This window comes from Ursus americanus, chromosome 21 (assembly GCF_024610735.1).
Source record: "Ursus americanus isolate L20-20 chromosome 21, mUrsAme1.1.p, whole genome shotgun sequence".
NCBI classification, from domain to species: domain Eukaryota; kingdom Metazoa; phylum Chordata; class Mammalia; order Carnivora; family Ursidae; genus Ursus; species Ursus americanus.
In genome coordinates this window covers 2,034,186-2,057,719 of record NC_142147.1, presented here as the reverse complement: position 1 = coordinate 2,057,719, position 23,534 = coordinate 2,034,186, and the positions used below count along the sequence as shown (strand labels likewise).

The following is a 23,534-nucleotide window of genomic DNA, read 5'->3' as shown; positions in this document are numbered from 1 at the left end:
TGGATGGAGAGATAGTTAAGAGAAGCAGGTAAAATAAAATGAAATTATGGAATCTGGATGGTAGGTGTTCACTGTAAAATTCTCTGAACTTTACTGTACGTTTCAAAGTCTTAATAAAATGTTGAAAGAGCCAACAGACAAATTATCTAAACGCCTCAATCCCAAACACACCTTCAAATCCCCAGTGCGGCCTGAGCAAGGCAGCCTACTACTAGGCTTCCGAAAGCTGGGTTTCACTGCCATGCTTCTTACCAAAATTCGTACTCTAACTCTCTATGGTGGGTTTGCATCCCCAACAGGACAAGACTTTTGGAGCCTGACCTTGACGGTACCGCATGTCGTCATGCTGCTGCACGACAAACACAAAAACCACAGCGGCACATGACAAAAACCATTTATTTAGATTAAAAAGAAAATCTCAGTTTTAACTTCAAATATGATAAATATCTGTAGGTATAACCTACATGAGCAAAAGCTCTTTGGAATCCTTGAGTTTTAAGAATGCAGAGGTCTAGAGGCCAGGTTTTAGGACCGCTGGTAAGTGGTCTGCGGTGTCATCAAGCTTACTGCGACTGTCTCACACAAGGACAACTCTAAAAATCAACTACTCCAACCCAGGAAACCAAGTTACACAACACCTTCCACTGACAGCATCACTAAAAGCAATTCAACCTCACCTTGTATGTTACAGATGTTTCCCTAAGTGTCAGTAAAATAAGCCGGAAGCTGTGGGTTTGGGGAAAACCCTGAGCTCTCCCAGAGCGAGCATGGCAGTGCTGCCTGACAGTCTCGAGGAACTCAAGGCCCGTCTCTGCTGCTGAAGCCAGACGCTAGGAGCTGCTGCCCTAGTCCCTCCACTCCGTACTTGAAGATCTTCACAACGAAGAGCACAGGGAAGGACGACCGCCACCTCGAGTGCCACCTGACGGAGCAGCCGGTTTCCGGCTGAACTTTCGCACACAGCAAACCTAAGTCTGACCTCTTTTACCGCTGAGGACTTCCAAGGAAGCAGAGGAAAATCAAACACAAGGAGAACACAGAAAAGACAGTGAGAAAACTCCACAGTAGCAGCATTGCAGTGACTTTAGGCTTTGCCAAGAGCAACCGCCCAGCCCGCACAGCATCACGAGAGGCGTGACTACGAAAACTGACTTCGCTTGCTTGCCAAATTCTGGGCAGAAGCAGCGCCTCACTCAGAAGCATTGAACGGAGACTACGGTGGACAGCTAACAACGCCTGGCTCTCTCTGCTTCGCGTGCTGCACCTGAGGCCAAAGCCGGCTCATCTGCGGGCTCTCAGGGCACCACAGCACGTGGACAAGGGAAGGACAGGCATGTATCTTGCAATTACATTTAAAAGATAGGAATGAGGGTCTTGATAATTATGTCTCAAGGGAAAAGCACTATGGGAAAGAGGAGGCCGTCCGCCCACACGAGGAGGGTGCAGGGCACAGGTCCCATGCTGGACAGTAGAGGGACAAAGGACGCGAAACCTAATTGGGAGGCACTTCTCCCACAGTGACGTGTCTAAGGAAAAAGGACAAGAGCAGTCCCAGGATAGGAAAGTCCCTATGCCTGAGGGACAACTAACCATGGCGGGAGGTGAGGCCCTGCGTATCTTTGGAACCACGGCCCCACCCAGGAGCTGACCTGCGAGGATTCACGGCTTCGGTTACCAGCACGTGCGTACACACACAAACACAGGCAGCAGTTAGCATGTGGCTGTTTCCAGCATGTGACCTAAGTCAGGGCTGGCTGGCTCTGTGATTCTGTCAGAACAGGGCTTTATTTTAAAAACAAAGCATTTATGAAGCACCCGTGAGGTACGCTGTGCTGAGGCACGATCCAAAGGGGAACAAAGGTGAGTGAGCGAGGGGGTGGGGGCCTTGAGTGTCCTGGGCCTCTTGATCACTGGGCCAAATCGGGGCCATCCTGGCCCTCACGAGTCCCACACATCACCTACACTCGCCTCCTGGGAAGTCCCCATATACCACTCAGCCTGCAACTGTATGGTCAGGGTGACACTGACTGTCCGGCTGGCCCAAGAATCAAGGAGACTCAGCTTCGTCTGACATGCTGTCACCTCTAGAGCGGCGCTGTCCAATACGGTGGCCCCTATCCACGTGGAGATATTGCGGTTCCAAATGAAAGGAAATGAAAATAAAATTTCAGGTCCTTGGTTGCATGAGGCACATTTCAAGCGCTCAGAAGTCACATGCGGCTGATGGCGACAGACTTAGTGCAGAGAGAGAACATTCCATTACCTCCATAGAACGTTCTAGAGGATAGTGCTGTTTTAGAATTTAGGACTTACTTGGTACGGGGCAGGGACGAGAGTATGTAACAACTTCCATTTTTCCCCTTAATAAACGTCAATATTTGAGACTTTTACAGCCAAGGTGTGTTTATATATTACTTGCACAATTTAGAAAACCAATGTACCTTACTAAAAGACCACGGCTGATGAAAGATCCGGAAGTATTTAACCAAAGAGCATCACAAAGATCTGCCTTCCACACCCTGGTGCACCTCTTTCCCTTGGAGCCCTCGCACAGACGGACTCACCTTTGGAGTGTTTCCCCACAGTCCTCTTGGGCAGCGACTCCTCTGTGGAATGTGCTGATGTATGTAGTGCGTTCTCCAAACTATTACTCACGCTGCTGACGGGGGCCTCGGTTCTTGGAGTCACCTGGGAGGACAAAAAAAAAAAATTATCTTATTTTCTTCCATCTGGTCCATGCAGAATGATTTTTTGTTATTATCTGAAAGTCACTGATGCTTAATGTAGTTTCGAGTTTCATATAAAACATACATACAAAAATTTTATATATAATTTTTTTGTACAAAACACTACTTACACAATATTTTCACAATAAGCACTTCCTGCAACAGACAAAAACATCACCAATCTCCTACTCACCACTGAAATTGAAAACCAGCCAGGTGAGCGTGAGCGCACACGGGAGCCTGGCTGTGCCGCAGCTTCGTGCGCCCGCACCGGAGCGGTGCCAGCCGAGCTCTGTCTCAGGTAAAACCTTACATTTTATTTCTTCAAATCATACCGATCCCTAAACAATTAATTACGCAGCTGGACCTAACACTGCCCTATAAATCTTCAGTCACAAAATGCTCTAAAGAGAACAGTCGAGAGGAGCATACAACTGGGTCTACGTGGGGTACACTCTACAGCACACGGCAGGCCCACTTCGAGGAGTTCGTCACACGAAGGCCCTACACGTGGGGGGGGGGTGGCGCTCACAGCAGCGGCTTCTCTAAGAGTGAAAGGCAGGAAGCCTCCGTAACAAGCTGCGCACAGAGCCCCGGCCAGAGGAAGGTCGGCGGGTGCCGGGCCGGCCGGTGGCACCGTGGTCGCCGGCGAAAGCAGCCCTGCAGCACACGGCCAAGTTCGCGCTCGGGCTTCCCCCTCCTGCTCTCTGCCCCCGGCCAGCGCGTCTCTGTGCAAACACACGGCCAGAAGCGGGAGGAGACAGCAAACTGTGCACCGCGGTGACCTCAGAGAAGAGAGGAGACCCCCGCGTGCCTGGGGTGGGGGCAAGAACTTTCACTTTTTCCCCCCTTAACAAGAATCAGTGTCTAAAAAGTTCACAGCCAAAATTTATCTAGTACTTGTAGGACTGAGAAGAATGAAAGTGGCCAACGCTCTGACCCCCTCAGAGTCACAGCTTAATATACATCAAAATTTCAAAGGAGAGTAAAGTAAGACTTTAAAGTTTATCAAGAGAGGTGTGAGTTTTAAAGCGTGAGAAACACTATGCTACACATACAAGGAAGGGGAAAGGTTTGGGGGAGAAGAGGAGCGTGACTGCTGGCCTCCATCCTGACTTGGAGTCCCGTGAGACACATGCCTCACCAGCCATTGGTTTTAGAGATTGTCTTCACTACCTGGAAGGCGGGGGCGGCCCATCGGAGGGGCCTGTGAGCCCTCTGCAGGCACGGAGGGGCACGAAGGCAGAGGCAGAGGGCCACCAGGAGAGGCCAGAGATGTCACCACGCCGGCAGCACGGCAACAGCCAGTCCCTTCCGGACAGACAGCACATGCCGCGTACCCGGTGAGCCCTCTGTCCTCCCACCACCCACATGCAAGCCATCGCAGGGAGGCCTCCCCACACACACAGCACAGGACCAACAGGTCCTACGCCACACCAGAAAAGCAACCCAGCAGTCCAGTTAAATGTGAAAGTTCACATAGCCCAAGGAAATAAATCCTAACCACCCCAATACTCCTCTAAAAAGTCAATTTTTTGGATAACATTATAAGATATTATCAAGACAGTTAAAGTTTTAAATTACTTATATTTGTCATTTAACTAAATTGGATTATTTCCCTCAGATTGGGCAAGGTTTTATCCAATGGTCTGAATATTCCAGAAATGAACTACTTTCCTACTAAATAAGATAAGAGAAGCAACGGTTACAAGTAATTACTGAAAGAGCTAGAGTTTTAGTTCCCAACAGTAAATACTACTTTGGGAAACAACTCAAGAGGTTAGCATTTTTACCCCTTGCAACAACTCTAACCCCAGCAGACACCATCGGATCTGGCCCGGCTCAGTGAGCCTCCACGTCCTCGGAGCTACCATGAGAAGTATGTCTATGTCCTCGGCCACAGCAGAGCGAGGCTGAGTTGTCTGGACAGCCAACCGCAGCAGTGCCAACCTCTCCGGCACACACCGACGCCCATCCGAAAGCATCCCGAACAGCCACAAACAGAAGCAGGGGCAGGAGGATGACGCATCGCAGCCAGGACGCCTGCCGCGAGCGCAGCCTGGGAGGCACAGACAGCTGCAGTGGACGGGTGCTTCTCAAGCTCGATGCATGCAGAGCCCCCGAGGCCCGGCAAGAATGCGTGTCGCCCACCCCCACCCCATCAGAATTTCCGGAGCGGGGCCAGGACACTGGTCTCGGTGGTCTTTTGTCTTGCGCACTGGGCACCTCAGCCAGGGTGCGAAGCACAGGAGGCCCATTGTCTGGTCAGCCCCTGTGAGGGCCAGGTGTCACCTGGGGGGACAGGAAGCTCCTTCCGTGGGCCGACAGGAAAGGTAAGGGTGTAGGTCCACGCGCCACGGCTCCCGGGAGAAGGGGAAAGCCTCGGAATCACACTGTGGAAGCACATGCCATGCCGACGACACAAACATGCGAAAGAAAACTCTTTAAAATTATAACCAGCGAAAAAGAAGTATTTGTTTGCCTCACTGTCTTACCAGAGCGCCTCTTCCTAGTTTTCCAGATGCTCACTTTTTCCAACCAAGCCTTTATCTTGACTTTGCTCCTTTGTTTACATTGAAAGCTCTCTTCCCCTGCATTTCCCAGAAATGCTGTGTTTGGGGTTATTTTTGGTTAAGTTAATTTGCCCCATGTGACCTCCATAGTTCAACTCAGATGCTCTCTGACTCACGCTCACAAGCGGAGCTCCAGTCATGAGCCTGATAGACACGAGAATAAAGACTTGATCAGTTCCAAATGTCACCTCCTGCTACGGCTGGAAGGGCAACGAGAAGATGCTCTCCGACAACCAGCCCGACTTAGCCGCTTCCACGAAGTTCCAAGTCCTCTGTCCTGTGAGCACCTCCCTTTTTCACTCAATGGACACTCTCTGTGCCCCTGGTCACCGTGCCACCTCCAGACAGCCTCTGCCACGACCTACAGGGGACCTGTCACCTCCCACTTCTCCCCTCCACTCAACCCACTGTGGCCACCAGGGTGGACCTGGCAGCCAGGATCTGCCTGAAGTGCCCCCCAGACCCTGTACATATCTGCATGGCCCCTCACAGCTGTCACGTCTATGCTCGTGTGACCTTCTTAGTGAGGACCTCTCAAAGCTTGATGAAGTAGGACTTTTTGTGTTTCATTCGCTGCTGTGCCCTCTGCACTTGGAATAGTGCCTGATACGACACAGGTACCTAACGGGTGTCTGTAAAAGCTGACGATTTCACCACGTTTTAGTGAAATCAGGATTAAAACGGGACAAAAACGGCAGCTCTACTTCAAAGGAAAACATCTGCGTGCTCCGTGACACACTACACAACCAGCAGAGTATCTCGCCGGACCCAACTCAGGACCGACTGAACTGCGAGCGTGAAGGAAACCGGACTGGAGCACGTTCCTGGGCATGAGGCACACACTCCAGTCTGGGGCGCCTCCGGGAAGGTGATGTGGTCCGACAGGGGCAGCATGCTCATGCTCGGGGAGACAGTAACGGACCAGAGTGCCAGTCCCAGGACACAAGCAGCTGGCACCCCAGCTCTGAGCGCCGGCCCTCTCACTGGCACAGGCCTCGGTTTCCAAACTTCCACGTGCACAACGCTTCCAGCTTCTAAAGTGCTGGTTCTGACTCAGGTCAGGTGGGGCCTGAGACTCCGCATTCCTCTCAGGCGCTGCTGGTATTCGAGACTGTTTCAAGATGAAGCAGCTCGCCGCGGTCAGAGCGTCCAAAGGCCAAATCACCTCCCCTCAGGCGGGATGCGAAATGGAACCCCAGCACTGCACAGAAAATTAGATCACATGACCTCCAAGTCCCCTCCAGGGGTAAGGGACAAAGACGCCAAAGTGCAGCCCAGCGGCCCGGAGAAGCGAGGCTCCCGCCCGTCCATCCGCTCCCTCAGATAGATGCTTTCCTCAGAGGTTTCCTCGGTGCCGGCCTCTGACCAGAGAGACCAGAGGAACACAGGCTGCCTGAGGGCTTGTGCTGGAAACTCACTTTAATACTCAGGGACCAGAACTACAAATGTCAGAAGAGAGGTTTCATTTTTAAAAATCGATTTCATCACATATCATTCAAAGTCACTGGATGGGACAAAGGTGTGCAGAGGGCAAGGCCTGCAGCAAGTGTGCAAACGTTCAGCATCTGAGTGATGGACGGGAGGTTTTAAGAAAAACCTGGTAAAGCAAGAGTGAATATGCTGAGAAACCAGAGTCTCAGGGTCCCAGCTGTGCTATAATGTAAACAAATCTCCAATAATCAAGGCAAGAAGCTGAAGGCGCTGCAGCAGCGACAGGAGAGCCCCATGTATTCCGAAGGTGATGCTTCTCAATGGTGAGGCCCCCGAAGAATCTCCTGCGGAACTCCTACAAGAACACGGTGGCCAGCCTTTCCCCCCTACCACGAAGTTGGCAGTTCCAAATTCTACTCTCAGATACACCGGGGCACATTCGACACGACATCTCTACGAGGTTTTCCCCCACAATGATGCACGCAGTAACAATAAAGTGCTGTTCCCGAGGGCTGTAAATAACACGACGGCTGTGCACGGGGCCGGGAACGGGACGGTGAGCCAGGCTGTACCACCAAGAGGCTTAGGTTAAGAGAGCACTTCAGCTTAAAACGCAGGTGCACATGGAATGCCCGAGACATGAACGCACAGGAAGAGGCCACGGAGAATAAGAAAATGGAAGCGAGTAGATTATGAGCACACTTTATGCCATTCTTATCATGGCTGCAATCTGCTTGTAATCGCACCAACCTACTCAACCCTCCTAATCCTCTCCACTTGGAGCCGTAGGAGCCACCAGCCCCGCCAGGAATTGCTGCCACCAGACCAGTAGGGGGCAGTCCCGCAGCTACCAAGCTTCCTGAGTTGGCTGGTGCAGGTCAAATCCAGGAGAGCAGAGCCCGCCTCCAGAGGCCACAGCGCTGGTTCCAGCAGCCCCGGCTGGCTGTGACGGGCGGCCAGGATTCACACCACTCAGGTCCAGAGTCCCACAGTGCAAACGGGGATAATGGTGTCTACCTCATACAAGAAATGCACTGAAAGTAGTGTGCTGGGCAAACAGTCAATATTTCACTGTAACGTCGGCTGCTCGTGCTCCTGTGACCGCAAGCCTGGCTGGGACGCAGTGACAGGCACAAGCGCTCCGGCGGAGACTGGCTCCGTGAGGACGCCTGGAAGAGAAGCACACCTCCGACATCCTGTCAGAGAACCGCTTCCACAAGGCTGATTCTCCCCAAGCGCATATCAACTCAACGGTGTTTGGCCGCAGCGGGACACACATACTGACAGGCACTGGCCACGCCCACCCGGGACGAGCTCTGCACGGCCACCACTTTCTGTGGCCCTTCACCGGAAGCTGGGGGCTACCTTCTCTCAACAGACAGGCCACTGAAACCTGGACTCCACCAACACCAGTGATCACCTATTCTAAAACTAGCACAGAGCAGCTAGAAAGATCATTTATCATTTGAAGGACAGCTGGACAAAATGCTCTTAAGAGTCAATGTTTGTACTGCTACAATGCGAGCAATCTCAGCCCCAACTAGCAGGTGCAAAATGGGTCAACGGTCCTCACAAAAATTAGGCGTAAGTAGCAATCTTTTATGACGCCAGTACTGGAGCTCTGAATCTACTAATCCCTCTGGGAATAATCCATCCTAAAAACACAATCAGTGATACAGGCATAGGTTTGTGTACAAGGAGGTTCATCTTAGCTTTAAAAGAGCAAAATATATGTATCTACATACGACAGAAATAGTAAGATTAACATCTAAACACGTAAATAAATTCACATCCACATGGTGACTATTACACAGCCTTTCAAAGGTCATTTGAGAAGACAAAAGGCACGGAAATGCTCACACTCAGATCCTGGGAGCGAGGCAGAACATGTCGCCAGTGCGTGCACACAGGCACTGAAGACAGAAGAAGATATTCCACAACACTCACAGCGTTTATTATCTTTGGGTGATTTTCTAAAAATATTTTTCTATTTTCCAATTCTTCGACAAGGAACAGCTACTATTAGAACTAGAAATAAAAGTTAGAAACTACTAAGCCTCAGCATAAGTAACCGCTACAAAACAGGAACACAACAAGGAAAACAGAAGCAGCTTCTAAAACCAAACGGCTCACCCCGAGGTGCTGAGCAGCCCAGACAGGCGGGGCCGATGCTGCCGGGACTCCGGACGCGGGGGGCAGACACAGCAACAACTAAGGCAATTCCAAGGGGCGGGGCACGGACTCCGTGGGTGCAGGGACCGCTTGGCCGAGGCCGAACTGGAGGAGGAGACAGCCAAGCAAAGGAAGGGCCTTCCAGGCACAGGAACGGAAAGTGTGGAGCCCTGAGGCAGAAGGCCTTCCTGCCCAAGCTTACGAATGTCGAGGGGCAGCGGGGGCCAGGGCCCTCGAGCACAGACACGAGCTCCAGAGTGTCAACAAACGGACTCATTTATTTTCAGTTTGTTTTCCAAGCAACCCACCTCCATACAGTAAAGAATATCATCTGTTAAATACTTTTAACTCAGTGGGAAAAAATACATAAAATCAAAAAGAAAAGTGATTTGTAAGCATTTTACTAAAATAGTAATTATGTGTCTCAAAAAACCAGAAAAGGAAAATAGATAGTTTAGTACTGAAAGCTATTTGCTGACTTAGGCCAAGTGAAAGCCAATGCTAACCAGAAACCGTTCTCCTCGTGAAAACATTCCTTTTAAAATTTCTTACCCTACAGCTGTACTCATTTAAAAAAGAGAAAAAGATCACTGCTCACAATCTTGGCAAAAGGTATCAAGTACTTTGCTACAGGAGTTCCAGCGAAGTGACTACAAAACCAAGTCCTTCCACCAGGAGCCTTCAGAACGGAGCAGCCTCTTCCAGGAGTTCCCCGACCTCCCCGTGCACACCCGAGAAGCTCTTACAAATTCAGACTCCAAGGCACCCCCAACAGACCAATTAAACTAGAACCTGGAGGGGGAGGTCAGGTACAAACAGCCGTGAAGCGCCCACAATCCCTGCCCCAGAGACTGCAGCGCAGACTCAGCACGGAGTCAAAGTCAAGAGCCCCAGTTGGCTAAAGACCACACTTCCAGCCGCGGAAACCTGCGGAAAGGGGTTAAAGTAGCACCCTAATCCACTTCCTAGGCTTGTGCAGGTCAGAGCGGCTAATACCTCGAAAGCCCGTCAGCTAGCAGGTGCTCCGCAAACAGCCACCGCAACCCAGGTCAGAGGCACAGCTGGGGAGCAGGTGTAGCAGGAAGGCTCTTCCCTCGGAACAGCCACACGACCAGCATCTCAGTCACCTTAAACACAGTGCCAACAGGCTTGGTGTGTTCTTCAGAGAAGAGGCAGCAAATTTAAGGCGAGGGCAGGGGAGTAAAAGCAACCAATGGGTGCCAGGGGAAGGTACAACGTTAGCAGGAAGGAGCGACAAGTGACAGGAATTTAAAAGGCACAGCCATATGGGAACAACGCAATCTTAATAAACTTGAGGGTAACACCGCATGTGAATAAAGAACAATGCGTTCAGGAAGACAGTCCCTCCCCTTCCAGAAACACTTAAATCATGTGACCAGCGTGCTATGGAAAGTGGTGAAGCGCCCCCGGAGCTTCAGGTGCACAGGCCACAGCTCCGTCCCTGTCACACTGAGCCCACGAAGGCAGGGCTTTATTCCGCACAGGCCGCCTCCAAAGGGGCAGCGGGGAGGCATCTGCTGCCGGCTGTTTTTACCTTCAAGGCTTCTGACGTTAAGGGAATATATACCCAGTACTGTTGTGATGCATATTTTGGTCAAAAGTAGTTTAAATATTGGGGTTTTTCTTTGAGAAACTGGCTCAGTGTCTAATACTAATAAGTAAACGCTGCTATAATGACCATTTTTGTTCCCAATGTAATATGCAACTGCTGAGATGAACCATTTAGAGCTGTTAGCACATGAAGACAGTTGCTTTATAACCCCATGAGACACTGGCCATGACAGGAGTTCAGTCACAGAGCATTTAGACATCCAGGATGGGAAAGAACACACACTAAAACAAGCTAGAAATGACCAGGAAGCACCTGGATGAGAACGAGAGCATATCAAAGGTCCAGAAAGTGTCAGTAAAACATGCCTCTGGGTTTTATTTCCATAGAAGCCACAAATTCCACTTAATGAGTCTTGACACCTATTAGGAGCAAGGCCCAGCCGCTCAGAGAGTCAGAGACCAGGCCCCTATGGTTAGCCACGCAGGGAGAGGTCAGGCCAGAAAGGGCTCGACTGGATTGAACAGAAAAGACTGACCTCCTACAGCAGATATAACCAGACCCTGCATCCAACAGGGAAAAAGTATTTGCCCACAGGAGTCCCCTGACAGCAGGGAGGCCAGAGCCCCCACCGCCCTCCCACACTTCTCCCGCCAGCTCACGTCCAGCTCCTCAGCACCTACCTCCTCAGGACCAGAGCACCTAATAATCACCCCACTTACATTCTCAAACGGCTCTCTGATCTCAAGGCACCAGGCCAGCTCGTTTCTCCTCCACACAGAGCCTCATTCTTTGTACGGACAAATGTCAGTTACCGTAAAACCCTCCTTTCACAGCTATACTTGCTTAGAGAGAATTAATCCTTCCTACAACACACGGCCCATATTTACCACAACACGCCGATTATAAAAAGCAGGTGGTTCTACTTTCAATAATGGCTGAGTACTCAGACCAACCTCGCAGATAACCATAAGCTCTGGACAAAGCATAAAAAACAACTGAACATGACCAAAAGCAGACAGCAACTAAAGGAAGGTCTACACTTGGAAAAGGAGGTTTGCACGGGGTGGGTTTTATGTGCTGCAGGCACATCAGAAAAAGCAGCAGCTGAAGCTCAGCTTGAACTCCACAGTCCTACTGATTCCAGGAGCCCAAGAGCAGAATTCTGGTAAAATATAATGGCAGCAAAGTGAGGGAGATGTGCCTGACAGAAGAGTGCCTTAAAGGGAAACACGTCTAGGGGCTCCTGGGGGGCTCAGTCGGTGAAGCATCTGCCTTCGGCTCAGGTCATGTTCCCAGGGTCCTGGGATCAAGCCCCATGTCGGGCTCCCTGCTCAGCAGGGGTGTCTGCTTCTTCCTCTCCCTTTGCCCCTCCCCGTGTTTGTGTGCACACATGTGCTCTTGCTCTCTCTCAAATAGATAAAATCCTAAAGAAAAAAAAAAAAGGAACATGCCTAATTCTGCATATAAATTCTGCCCACACCTCTGTATGAGCCCTTGAAATAAGCACACATCGGGCAGGACCCAAGAAGCCAAGCCAACACCAAACAATCAGAGACTGGGGCTGCTGGTCAACAGAGGAAGACAGTTCTGGAGTTTGAGTCCAGCCAAATGTACTGCCTGCTAAAACAAACGAAACAACAACATGATCCTCTTCAGGAGGACCAAACAAAATCCAGGGTTTCTACAGTGTCTCGTTCACAAAATCCAAGAAGCAATCTATAATTACTAGACACGTAAAGAAACAAGAGCATGACCCATACAAAGAGAAACAGGAGGCCGAGCACAAGGTGAGTCACACACTGGAATCGGGGGCAAGCAGCCAGAAGTGGCTGTTACAACCAAGCTCAACAAAACAGAAGGAAACACTTGTGATGTAAGAACCAAAAGAACATCTCAGGAGAGAAACGGAAACTCTTAAAATATGAAAATTCAAGAAGCAATCAAGATGCCCACTGTAGGGGAACACATAAATGAACACATGGACATGTGCGTCCATCCAAAGGAATATTATTCAGCAATAAAAAGGCGTTGTCAAGTCATGAAAAGGCACTGAGGAAAATGAAATGCATACCTGAAAAGTCTACATCCAGCGTGACCCCACCTGGATGACACTCTGAAAAAGGCAAAACTATGGAGACGGTGAAAGATCAGGGGCTGAAGGGCAGTGCTGAACAGGAAGAGAGCCCCAAGGATTGTAAGGACAGTGAAAAACTCTGAGGCACCACGGTGGTGGACACCCGTCATTACACGTTTGTCCGAGCCCCCAACCCGTACGACACCAAGAACCGAGAGTGAACCCTGATGTAAACCACAGACCGTGGATGATTACGACACTCGATTTACCTGTGAACTTAAAACTGCTCTAAAAATTAAAAAAAAAAAAAGCCTTAAAATCGTAAAAGAGAATTTAAATAAAAATCATAAAATGAAAAAAAAAGTTATTTCTGAAACAAAAATCCATTGGATGAGCTTAACAGCAATTTGGAATTAACACAAGACTTGCAGAATTTCAAGACAGGTCAACTAAAAGTGTCCAATCTGAAAAAAAAAAAGAGAAAAAAACTGGATAGAAACGAAAAAGCTCCGGGGACCTGTGGAATAATATCAGAAGCCTTAACATCCCTACAGGGGAGCCCCAAAAGGAAGGAGACACTGAGACAGGAAAAACAATGGAGAAATTCTGAGTAAAAATTTCTCAAATTTAGTAGAAGACATAAACTTCCAGATCTAAGTTCAGAGAACACCAAACAAAGATTCAGGCAAAGGGCGCGGAGGCGCGTCACAGCCAGACCTCCTGCACTGACGGCGCGGGCGCGCACCGGGGCGGCGGGGGAGCCAGCGTGGCCCGGCCAGGAACACGCGCTGCGGCCCCTGCAGAGCTGCGGTCTCCCCTCCCTTCGCTGCTGGCGGAAGACTGTCAACAAAAACTCCTACGTCCGGTGTAAATGCCCTGTCACAACACAGGTACAAGCAAAACACTCTTTGGATGAAAGAAAACTAAGGGAACTTCTAACCCACAGACCCGGACTCCAGAAAATGCTGAAGGGAAGTTTTCCAGACTGAGGGGACAGAGTCACAAACTGGCTCTTCATTGAGGAACAGAAAGCACTGAGAACAGCAAATATGTGGGTAAATATAAGACTAGATTTTTCTTCTTAATTTTTAAAAACACACTCGTATTAAAGCAGAAAGTGCTATGGTATCATTGGGGTGTCCAGCACGTGCAGAGATAACAGGTATGACGACCACAGCATGAAGGACAGAGAAGGTAAACGGTCGCAGCCCAAGTGCGAGAGGCTTACACTTCATGATAAGCCAGCTGCCACCATCGCGATGGGCTGTGGAAGGTAAGAACATGTGCCGTGATCCCCAGAACAGCCAGTGAAAAGAATGCAGCGTGGTACACCAAGAGCTACAACGGGATCCTGTGATTCCACTTAAATGAAGTTCTAGCACGGGCAGCACTAATCAATACTGGAAAAAAAACCCACAAAAGAAAGCATAGTTAAAGGTGGGAGGTAGGGGGAGGCCTGAGAACTGACCGGGAAAGGAAAGCGACAGGAACCGTGCTACAGAGCTTCACGCATTTACCGAAACTAAAAAGACTGAAACAACCTGAAATGATAGACATAAATGACCACGTTTCACGGAGTGCACATATGCGAGGAGCTGGAGTGCCACGGATCCCCCCCTTCGGGTCGCTGAATGAGCAGGAATGAACACTGCGGGTGGCGTGGGCGGCCATCGTGCTCTCACGACAATGACAACACCGTGGAGTCCACAAGCACCACCAGCACAGGGGCTCAAGGGCCACCAGGGCCCCCAGGGCTCCAGCGCCCGCGAGCCCCAGAGGTCTTCTCATGTCACAATCTTCGCTTGTCCCTCTTACTTTTAATGATGAAGTGAAAACATTGTTAAATATACTTCTGGCTTCACATAATAAAAATAGCCAGTTACTAATGTCACCTTTGGCAAATTACTTACACTTAACCTCTTGGTGTCTGCCTTCTCACTGCTAAAATGGGGACAAAGACAGACGGGGACTCACGGAGTTGTTCTGAAGACTAAATAAATACATGGGAAGCTCGCAGACAGCGCGTGCACACAGCCAACACCGAAATGTTATCGCTGGCATCATTCCTTCTCACTACCTGTTCTCTCCTTCCTCTCTTTATTGATAATTCTGAAAGAAAGAAATCATTCTGATTGGTAAATTAGCCTCCTCAATACAAATATTAATAGTACACCAACTCATGAGCTTCATACCTCACCTCTAAAATAAAAAAAACCACCGCACAGCAACTGTTCTCAGAAGTCCTACACCTTGCACAAGTGCCCACACAGGCAAACTCATTGGCCAGGGGAACCCCACGCTCACGTAGTGAGCAGGCTCCGGACCGCAGCTCCATACGAACGGTGTCCTGGTCCAGCACGCACACCACGCAGCACCACACACAACTCCTGGACCCGGTACTTTCAAAGTGTCTCACTGATTTTACTAACCTTAGCAGGGCTACGTGAGTAGCATTATTCCCAAGATTTTACATTTTGTTGAAATGCCCAAAAGAGATGAGAGAAGGGATCCTCTTCCCTATAAATTAATTCTCCTCCTTCCATAGTTATTTTTTCTAGTCTAGACTATATTTCCAGAAGTTGTTCCTACATATACATGTCTTAATTAGATTCACTGTGACTCAGTAAGAAACCTGAGGATATAATTTCTTTCTAGTAATTCTACTGAAGCTTTTACATAAAAGTCCCAAATAATTAGGACATGACTCTGTAATGCTTCCTTCTAATTAATCTGATGTCCCTTTTGAAAGTATAGAAGAATATAAACTACACTTTAATTGGCATGACGAATACTTGTTTGGTTTATTGCCATTCTCTAGCAAACTATAACACCAAGACTTGCCGTGATCTATACTCCCGTAAACACGAAAGGACCATAATCACAACAGCCTTACTGCTAGGGCTGCCAACACCACTCTATCAGCAAAGTCCCAGAAGGCAGGTCTACAGAGCACCAGAGAGCTCACGCCTTTCCGGCGCCCAGTGGACTGGTCCATACACTTCTCTCTGTCATGGGGTGATGCCTTTTGAACTCTCATGCACAGAGAGTTGCTCCCATGGGAAGCTTCTGCATACCAGCTTTTGAAAAATAATAAAGTAGAATACTGATGTTAAAAATTCACTAGAACCCACTGCCATGTAATGCATAAGAGAAATAGCCAACAAAGCCGTTAAGGAAGAGTGTGATCAGGTGTCACTGACAGGACCCTAGGAAAGAAAAGCAGGAAGGAAAAAATGTTTTCACCAGAGTGGCCTTTCATAAACACCCAACACCTCCCTCGCACTTGGCTTTCACAGACGCTCGGGACACAGCCCCTGTTGGGTGGCAGGGACCATGAGGCTCTGGACCGAGAGAGACAGGCTCTGCCCTCCAATAAGTCAAGTCTGGTGATGGAAAGTTAACAAAATCCACTTCAGGAGAGTATGATAAGGTCTAAGACAGAAGAAGGCCACAGAAGGCTTGTGTGTGTTAGCCAACAACTGGGGGTTGGGGAGCCCCAGGTACCAGGGAGCCTACCTGAAAGAACAGTATCTACAGAGGCTCAGGGGAAAGAGGGATTGCAGTAAACATAAGGAACCTCAAGTCCAGACATAGGTGAGTATAGACAAGCAGTGGACAAATCACAAAGGCCACAGCGTGCCGTGCTAAGACCTGCATGTTGGAGAGTAACAATCCTATAGGCATTTTACCAAGACCATTCCAGGGACAACACGGGACCTGCCGTTAAGAGGCTAATGATGGGCTGTCACAGTAGAGTAGATCCAGGCCAGGGGGAACAGGTTGTCATAGCAGACTAGACCCAGGCCAGGGGGAACGGCTTGTCACAGTAGACCGGACCCAGGCCAGGAACAGGGCGTCACAGTAGACTAGACCCAGGCCAGGGGGATGGGTTGTCACAGCAGACTGGACCCAGGCCGGGGATGGGTTATCACAGCAGACTGGACCCAGGCTGGGGATGGGTTGTCAAAGCAGACTGGACCCAGGCTGGGGATGGGTTGTCACAGCAGACTGGACCCAGGCCGGGGATGGGTTATCACAGCAGACTGGACCCAGGCCGGGGATGGGTTGTCATAGGAGACTGGACTCAGGCCAGGGGACAGGTTGTCAGACTAGACTAGATTCAGGACAGGCGGGTGGGTTGGCATAGTAAACTAGACCTAAGCCAGGGGACAGGTTGTCATACTAGACTAGACTCAGGCCAGGGGGACAGACTATCACAGATTAGACTCAGGTCAGGAAACAGGTTGTCATAACAGACTAGACCCAGACCAGGGGAACAGATTATCATAGTAGATTAGAACGAGGCTGGGGGTACGGGTTTTCATAGTAGATGAGACTCAGGCCAAGGGGGACAGGTTGTCATAGTAGACTGGACCCAAGCCAGGGGGAATGGGTTGTCCCAGCAGACTAGACCCAGGCCAAGGGGGCAGGTTGTCATAGTACACTAGACCTTGGTCAAGGTGAGAAGCTGGACATGTCACTGTTATTTCTAAGAGTTAAGGTACTAAAGTTTCTGGATAATTTAATTAAAAAACCAAAGAGAGCAGCTACAAGTTGTTTCTTGTAGACTTTAAACACTGACATCAGCTTAATTCTAAAAGGAAGGGATCACTCACATACATGCCAACATGCGTTCTTGACTGACGGGAAGGAATGAAGTTACACGAGGCTAGGGTTGTGCTTGTTCCCTTAAGACTATTTTAATCTATGCCCTGGCTCTCTGGCAAATGGCCCAAAATCTAAGGCCGCCTCCACAGAAGTGTGCCATATATGGGACCATCACGTCAAGTGAGATGGCAAGAGAGAGGGACAGACAGAGGGGAAACACTGACTGGGGCTGTGGTGGTGTCAACAGAGAAGAAACCTGCAAAGTTGCTGAGGGCCTGGTACCTGACTGGGGGACCAGGAGAGAAGGCAACGGAAAGGCATGGGCTTCTGGCTGGGGGATGGGGCAGCAGTCAAGGAGAGTGAAAGGGGAGCTTGCCTTGGACATACTGAGCTACCTGGAACCTCCAGCTGGAGGCCAGGTCTAGTGGGGCATGGAGATTTTGGATGGATCAGTGAGAACACCAACATGTAAAGGGCAGGAGAGCAGAGAGAAACTGAGAACACTCAGAGAAGCGAGAGGAAAACCAGCAGTGCCTAGGAAGGAAGGAGGGCAGAGACTCTCAGCAGGACACCTAGGCCACGCCCAGACTCCTGAAAGCCCCATCTGGGGGCGGCACCTCCACAACCATGCTTGCTTAAAAAGAAGAAAAAAGTAGCCTCCCCTGGGTATTCCACTGTGGGGGGGCCCACGGAACCAATGAGAGCTAAGACGGGTAAGGACTGAAAAGCATGCAATGAACCAGGCAAATCAGAGGCCACCCAGATAAAGACATCAGTGAAACCAAATACACACCGTCTAGAAGGAAACCCACATCTACAAAGGGAGGGCGGCACGCAAGCAAAGGTATCACTTCAAATGGGAGAGGGAAAAGACGGATTATTCAACCAATGGCATTGGAGCAACTGGGTTTTCATTTGGAAAATATTAAACTCGCTCTGTACCTTACACCAAATAACTCCACATGGATCTGCGAAACCCAAGATGAGAAGCCACACGAGTTCCGTACCTGCAGACGCCGCAGGGAACGCTCTCGCGACGTACACTGTGGAGCGCGCCCCCGTCACCATCCGTGCGACGCGAGGTAGAACGCACTTCTCACGGCAACACAAAACCCAGAAGCCATACAAGACTGATGAACAGGAACTGCAGGGTAAAGTCGACAGGCAGGAAAAACCACAGAAAAACAAATTCTTGCCACTTCTACTAAAGACAAAAGGACAATCTCCTTGAAACTTAAAGAGCTCAAACAATAAAGACCAACAACTCAACAGAAATGGGCAAAGGATACGGAGAGCTTGCCAAAAATAAAACTCGCTTGAAGCAATGTTCAGCCGCACTCATCAGGGGACTGCAGAACACACCTGTGGCACCTGCGCGCCGCCTCCCAGCAGCCGGGGGCCACCACCAGCGGGGACGCCGGGAGCCCGTGCACCCCATGCCGCCGGGAGGCATACAAACAGGCACTCTCATGCACACTGCTGTGGGGGCGCCAGAGGCGGGCCACCACGGCGTCTAAAATCATGACGCAGGTACACACCCTTTGGTCCACCATCAACCTCACTTCCAGGTTTCTAGTCCCCAGATAAACTCGCCGAAACGTGAAAGGCCAGGCACCCTGTTTGTCGTATAGGTGACGCGTACATCACCCATAATCGACCGAGTTGTTTGTAGTAGCAACATGGGAACCAAACGTCCACGAGCAGGGACTCACTACACAGCCTGCCTGAGGCAGAATGAAGATGCTCCATGGCCTGATGTGGGCTGCTCACCCGGAACGGCGGCCCGGAGAGGACAGCAAAGCACAGGCCTGTCGGAGTAAGAGGCCAAGTACCCATCTGTAAATACAAAGCAAGTGTCTCTGGAAGTTTCTATAAGGAACAAAGAGGGGGACAGACTGGGAAAAGGGTAGGAAATCTTGTTTTTTTTAAATGTGAAATAACAGGAATCAAAACCCAGGTAAAGGAACAGAACACTGCCCACACCTCGAAATGTCCCGTGGGCCCTTCTCTGATGTGAGGGGGAAAAGGAATGTCTCACTGAATATCCTTTTGTATCTTTTCAATTTTTACCTCTGATTATATTAACTTTTTTTTTTTTTTTTCAGAAATCTTTGAGTTCCCTTTACTAAAAATTGATTTAGTCAGAGAAGTTGGGGGCAAAAGCCAGGTTCCAGGAAGCAGAGGCATAAGCTGATGGTGACCTGGCTCCACTCTATCATTGGGGGGGAGGGGGCAGCGTGCAGAATAGCACCTGTCGGAAGATCCTGTATTATTTAAACATGTCCATAGAATGTTTTAGAAGAACACATATATATTTACATGTGCATAAAAACATCAGAAGGATATACACCAAAATGTTAAAACTGGACTACCCCTGGCAAGTAGGAGTGAGGTTGGCTGGGGCAGGACAGAGAAGAGGAGCGGCTGATGGAGGTGGCCAACAGCGAAGGGAGGAACCATGACTGTATTTATGCGCCAACTGGAAAAACAGAGGTCAAACACTGAGGTGGGGGAGGCGGGGAGGTCAGGAAATGGCAAAGTTCAGACACCTGAGCTAACAACATCCCTGAGGAAACAGAAAGATATAACCAAAACAGAGACTGAGGGACTCGCTTGTGACCAAAAGAACACTGTCTCAGAACGAGGAGAAAAAGGAAGGAAGGGTAGGGGCTCGTGATTTTTCTACAGACCTGAGAAACACCCACCTAAAATCCCAGACACCACTTAGAGGTAAGACTCAGTAAAAAGCGTCCTCAAGGCCCAGAGTGCTCCTCGCTGCTTTAGAGATGGGACCACAAGTCTGCGCCAGTCCTTGGGGACCACATGGCGGGTCCAGGCCCACTTCATTACGCCCTGATCACAGATTACAAGTAGCTGCCAGAGTATCAATTATGGGAAAGATATTCAGGCCTCATAACTCAGAACAAAACAAACTGCTTAAGAATGAACCTATTTCATGCCCATCCATTCAGTGTAAGAGTGACTGAATAAACTCTGGCTGTACTAACAAAAAAAAAGAAAAAAAGAGAAAGAATTAACCTATTTTATGAAGCTCTTGATGACGGCTTTTCAACCTGCCAGGAAGCAGCTCGATAACGTGTTAGGTCTCTGTATGTACAAAACCTCCATGGAGCCTGGGAAGGAGCCACCTTGCGGACACTATCTCCACATTGCACACGTCAGGGCTGGAGTACGAAATCAGAACCCCTCAGTGATCTGTAATCTCACTGGGGAGCTTGTGGCAATGGTTCTCACACTCACGAGAGAGCTGGTGTCCTAAATGGTGGTGAAAGAAAGAAAGAAAGGAAGAAAAGGAAGAAAGAAAGATCCAAAGGATCTTTTTTCTGAAATGTAATCTGTCTAAGGCAGAAAAAAGACACAACACTTATATGGAAACCATTTTTCCCTAAACATAACAGAAATTTTTGTTCCTAACAGTCTCTGGGAGGTTAGCAGCGACCAACTGAACGAACAAAAATGTCCCATCTACTAGCTTGCCTCTGAGGTCGTAAGATGCCTATGTTGATTTGTGCGGAAGAAAGTGTATCAATCCCAAATGTCCTCAGTCCGAAAGGAAGGAAAATGAAGTATGCAGGGCTGAGGGAAGAAGGGGTACACTGAAGCCTGCGTAACTGCTGAACGTCAAACACTGCAGACCAGGGCAAACGCGGACGTTTGTCATTACGCTGTGTGAAGTCACACCGCCACGTCGCTCCGGAGAAGCTACCAGGAGACCTGCAGTTTGCACAGCGGCACTCGGATCGCCGACCGGAGCAGGAGCGCCAGTGTCGCCGAGTGGGGCCCAGCACACGCGCCCACGAGGGTCCGCAGCCCCCATGCCGCCGGAGGGCGAAGGGCAGCACCCCCGCAGGGCGCCTCACCCTAGGCCGGGGCGCCGGCCCCCCCGCGGCTCCACACCGGCCTGACGACGTGCGCAGTTTCAGCGAGGGACCCACCCCCACCCGCAAGCAAACGTGCACCCAGGTCGTGCCCCTCACCGTCAAGAGGGCAGCTGGCCAGCCTGTAAAAGCTGGCCAAAACCGAACAATCCAGCATGTGTTAGGACATGATTTCCTGTCGCGTCATAACCAAAGTGGTGGCAGCAAAGGCAGCCAGACCGAGCTCAGACCACAGGCCCGAGTCCGTGGGCCGCCCTACTCAGCTGACGGGAGCCCCAGGGCTGAAGCCCCCGCGGAGCCGCCACCATCAGGGATAACAACAGCCGCGCTGGACCTTCCCGTGGCGCGTCACTCTCAGCGACACCAGGCAGTGTCTCCAGGTAAAGGAGAGACCAGAAGGGGCCAGTCACACCCTGCAGGACAAGCTGCGAGCGAACTTAGCTGGCACCCGTGAACCGCAATGTTTCTGACAGCACCCCACTTCCAGTGCTTCCCCCAGAGTGCCCGCGGGGGACATCCCACGGAAGACCGCCGCTGCACTCCCGCAGCAAGCCCTTTCAAAAGGTGCGGCACCCACTGGACAAAATCAACCTCGTGACTTTTCACAACCTCGTTGTTCGGCTGTGATCCTTGTCATGAGGATTCTGAAACACCAGGGTGGGGGCAGCTTCCCGCTACCCTGCCCAGCTAGAGCTGATGCTGCCACCCGGCTCCCGACCACGATGGTCAGAGCAGTGTGCTCTCTGCCACCTTCAGCCATGGTTCTGGAAAGCGGTGCTACACACGGCGCCCCGCACCCCCCAGGCAGCCTCTCACCACCGTGGGGAGGTCCCTCAGACGGCCACGCGTGGACAGTGCTCCAAAGACGACTCGTTAAGTGTTAGGTGTAAGGAATTAAAATAAGAGTCTATTAACCACGAGGGGGAAAAAAGTCTAAAAATAAGCACATGCAACAACTCAAGGGTCCATCCACAGAACAGTGGATAAACAAAACGGGGTCTATCCAAACAGTGAATATTATTCAGCCCTAAAAAAGCAGAGAAGCAATGACACATGCTTTGAGAACATGATGCTGAGTGAGAGAGGCCAGACACGGAAGGCCACACACTGTAGGATTCCACTTCCATGATATGTCCAGGACAAGCCAGTGCACAATGCCGACGACTGGCTGTCAGGGGCTGGGGAGAGGGAATGGGGAGGGAGTGCAAACAGGTACAGGATTTCTTTGCGGGGTGATGAAATGTTCTGTAAGGATACAGTGGTAATGGTTACACAGCTCTGTCAGTATGTTAAGAACTACTTAAGCGTACACCCTGAAGGGGTGAATTGTATAATTTTTAAAAATTAAATCACAAAAACTTTAAAAAACAAGCATATACCTCTAACACATTACGATTTACATAAACAAAAAAAACTGCAAAGGGTAAAGTTAAACTTTTCCCAAAGCTACGGCTTTTTACTTAAGTAGGAAGAGAGTGACAGTCCCAGGCGACCTTTATCACTAGCTCACGCGGAACTCCGAGGAGCAGCGTACCTACGGCACCTGTCGCCTACTGGGCACAGCAATGCTACTGTGCTCTACCACCAGCTTAGCCGGGCTGACTGCTTTCCTTTCTGCACGTGAAAACGTCTATTTTACCTCACTCACACCCCGAAGTGTCTCCTGCTCATCCTCCGAGCAGGAAGAATCATCGAGTAACAGTGAGGATCTGGAGACGCAATTGCAAATCATGAATATATCAGAAAACATCGTTGTACGAACTATCGCTTCAAAGTAAAGAAAAAATCAAACCCATGTCTTTATCCCTAAAGGATAAACACAAAGCCTCTAAGCTCAGAGAGTTCAAAACAAAATAACAACAGCTTACAAACGAAATGCAAGCAGAGCTTTAATGGGGCTGTTTTCCCAGGATGACAGTAAATGTTAGATCCAGAGACACCAAGAAGGGAAAATGCTCAGACGTTAGACTTCACTGGAGGGACCGCCTGCAAAAGCAGCAAAGGGTGTATCAGGCCTTAACAGTAACAGAAAGTTACATGAATGTGACTGAACTTAGCTGAGCAGTGACAGAGGGGATGTGGGGAAAACTAGACACCATGCTTGCTCTGAAATATGGAAGCAATAGCCCTAAGGTTACTCACATCACATCATTAAGGGTCAGGCAGAATTCTTCAATTTCCCATGGATAAACAGAAAAAAAATTGTCAGCTCCAAGTAACTACTCAAAAATCAATTTAGAAAACAGGAACCCTCTGAGACATAAATATTTCACTCTGTAACAATGTGCCTTGCCTAAGTCAGCACTCCTCCATAAAAACCCAGAGAGGATGGACGTGGCAGAGAAGGGAGCAGTCCCTGCACATGTGCTGGGCACATCACGCATGACCTCATGCAGCCCTCCAGCAAGCCCAGGAGGCAGGTAACCTGCCATCGACTCTACAGAGAAATACCAAGGGGAGGCGGGATCCTGGCCAAGG

The 23,534-nt window shown here is 49.9% G+C and overlaps 1 protein-coding gene across 2 annotated transcripts in view; it reads right to left on the bottom strand.

Annotated features, from left to right (window-relative positions):
• ZCCHC14 (zinc finger CCHC-type containing 14) overlaps positions 1 to 23,534 on the bottom strand; it is a 55,974-nt gene that overhangs the window by 30,403 nt on the left and 2,037 nt on the right. For both annotated transcript variants that reach the window (XM_045772803.2, XM_045772802.2), the window contains exon 2: positions 2,565 to 2,688. In XM_045772803.2, coding sequence (XP_045628759.2) covers positions 2,565 to 2,688 — 124 coding nt within the window. The remainder of the gene's footprint in view (positions 1 to 2,564; positions 2,689 to 23,534) is intronic.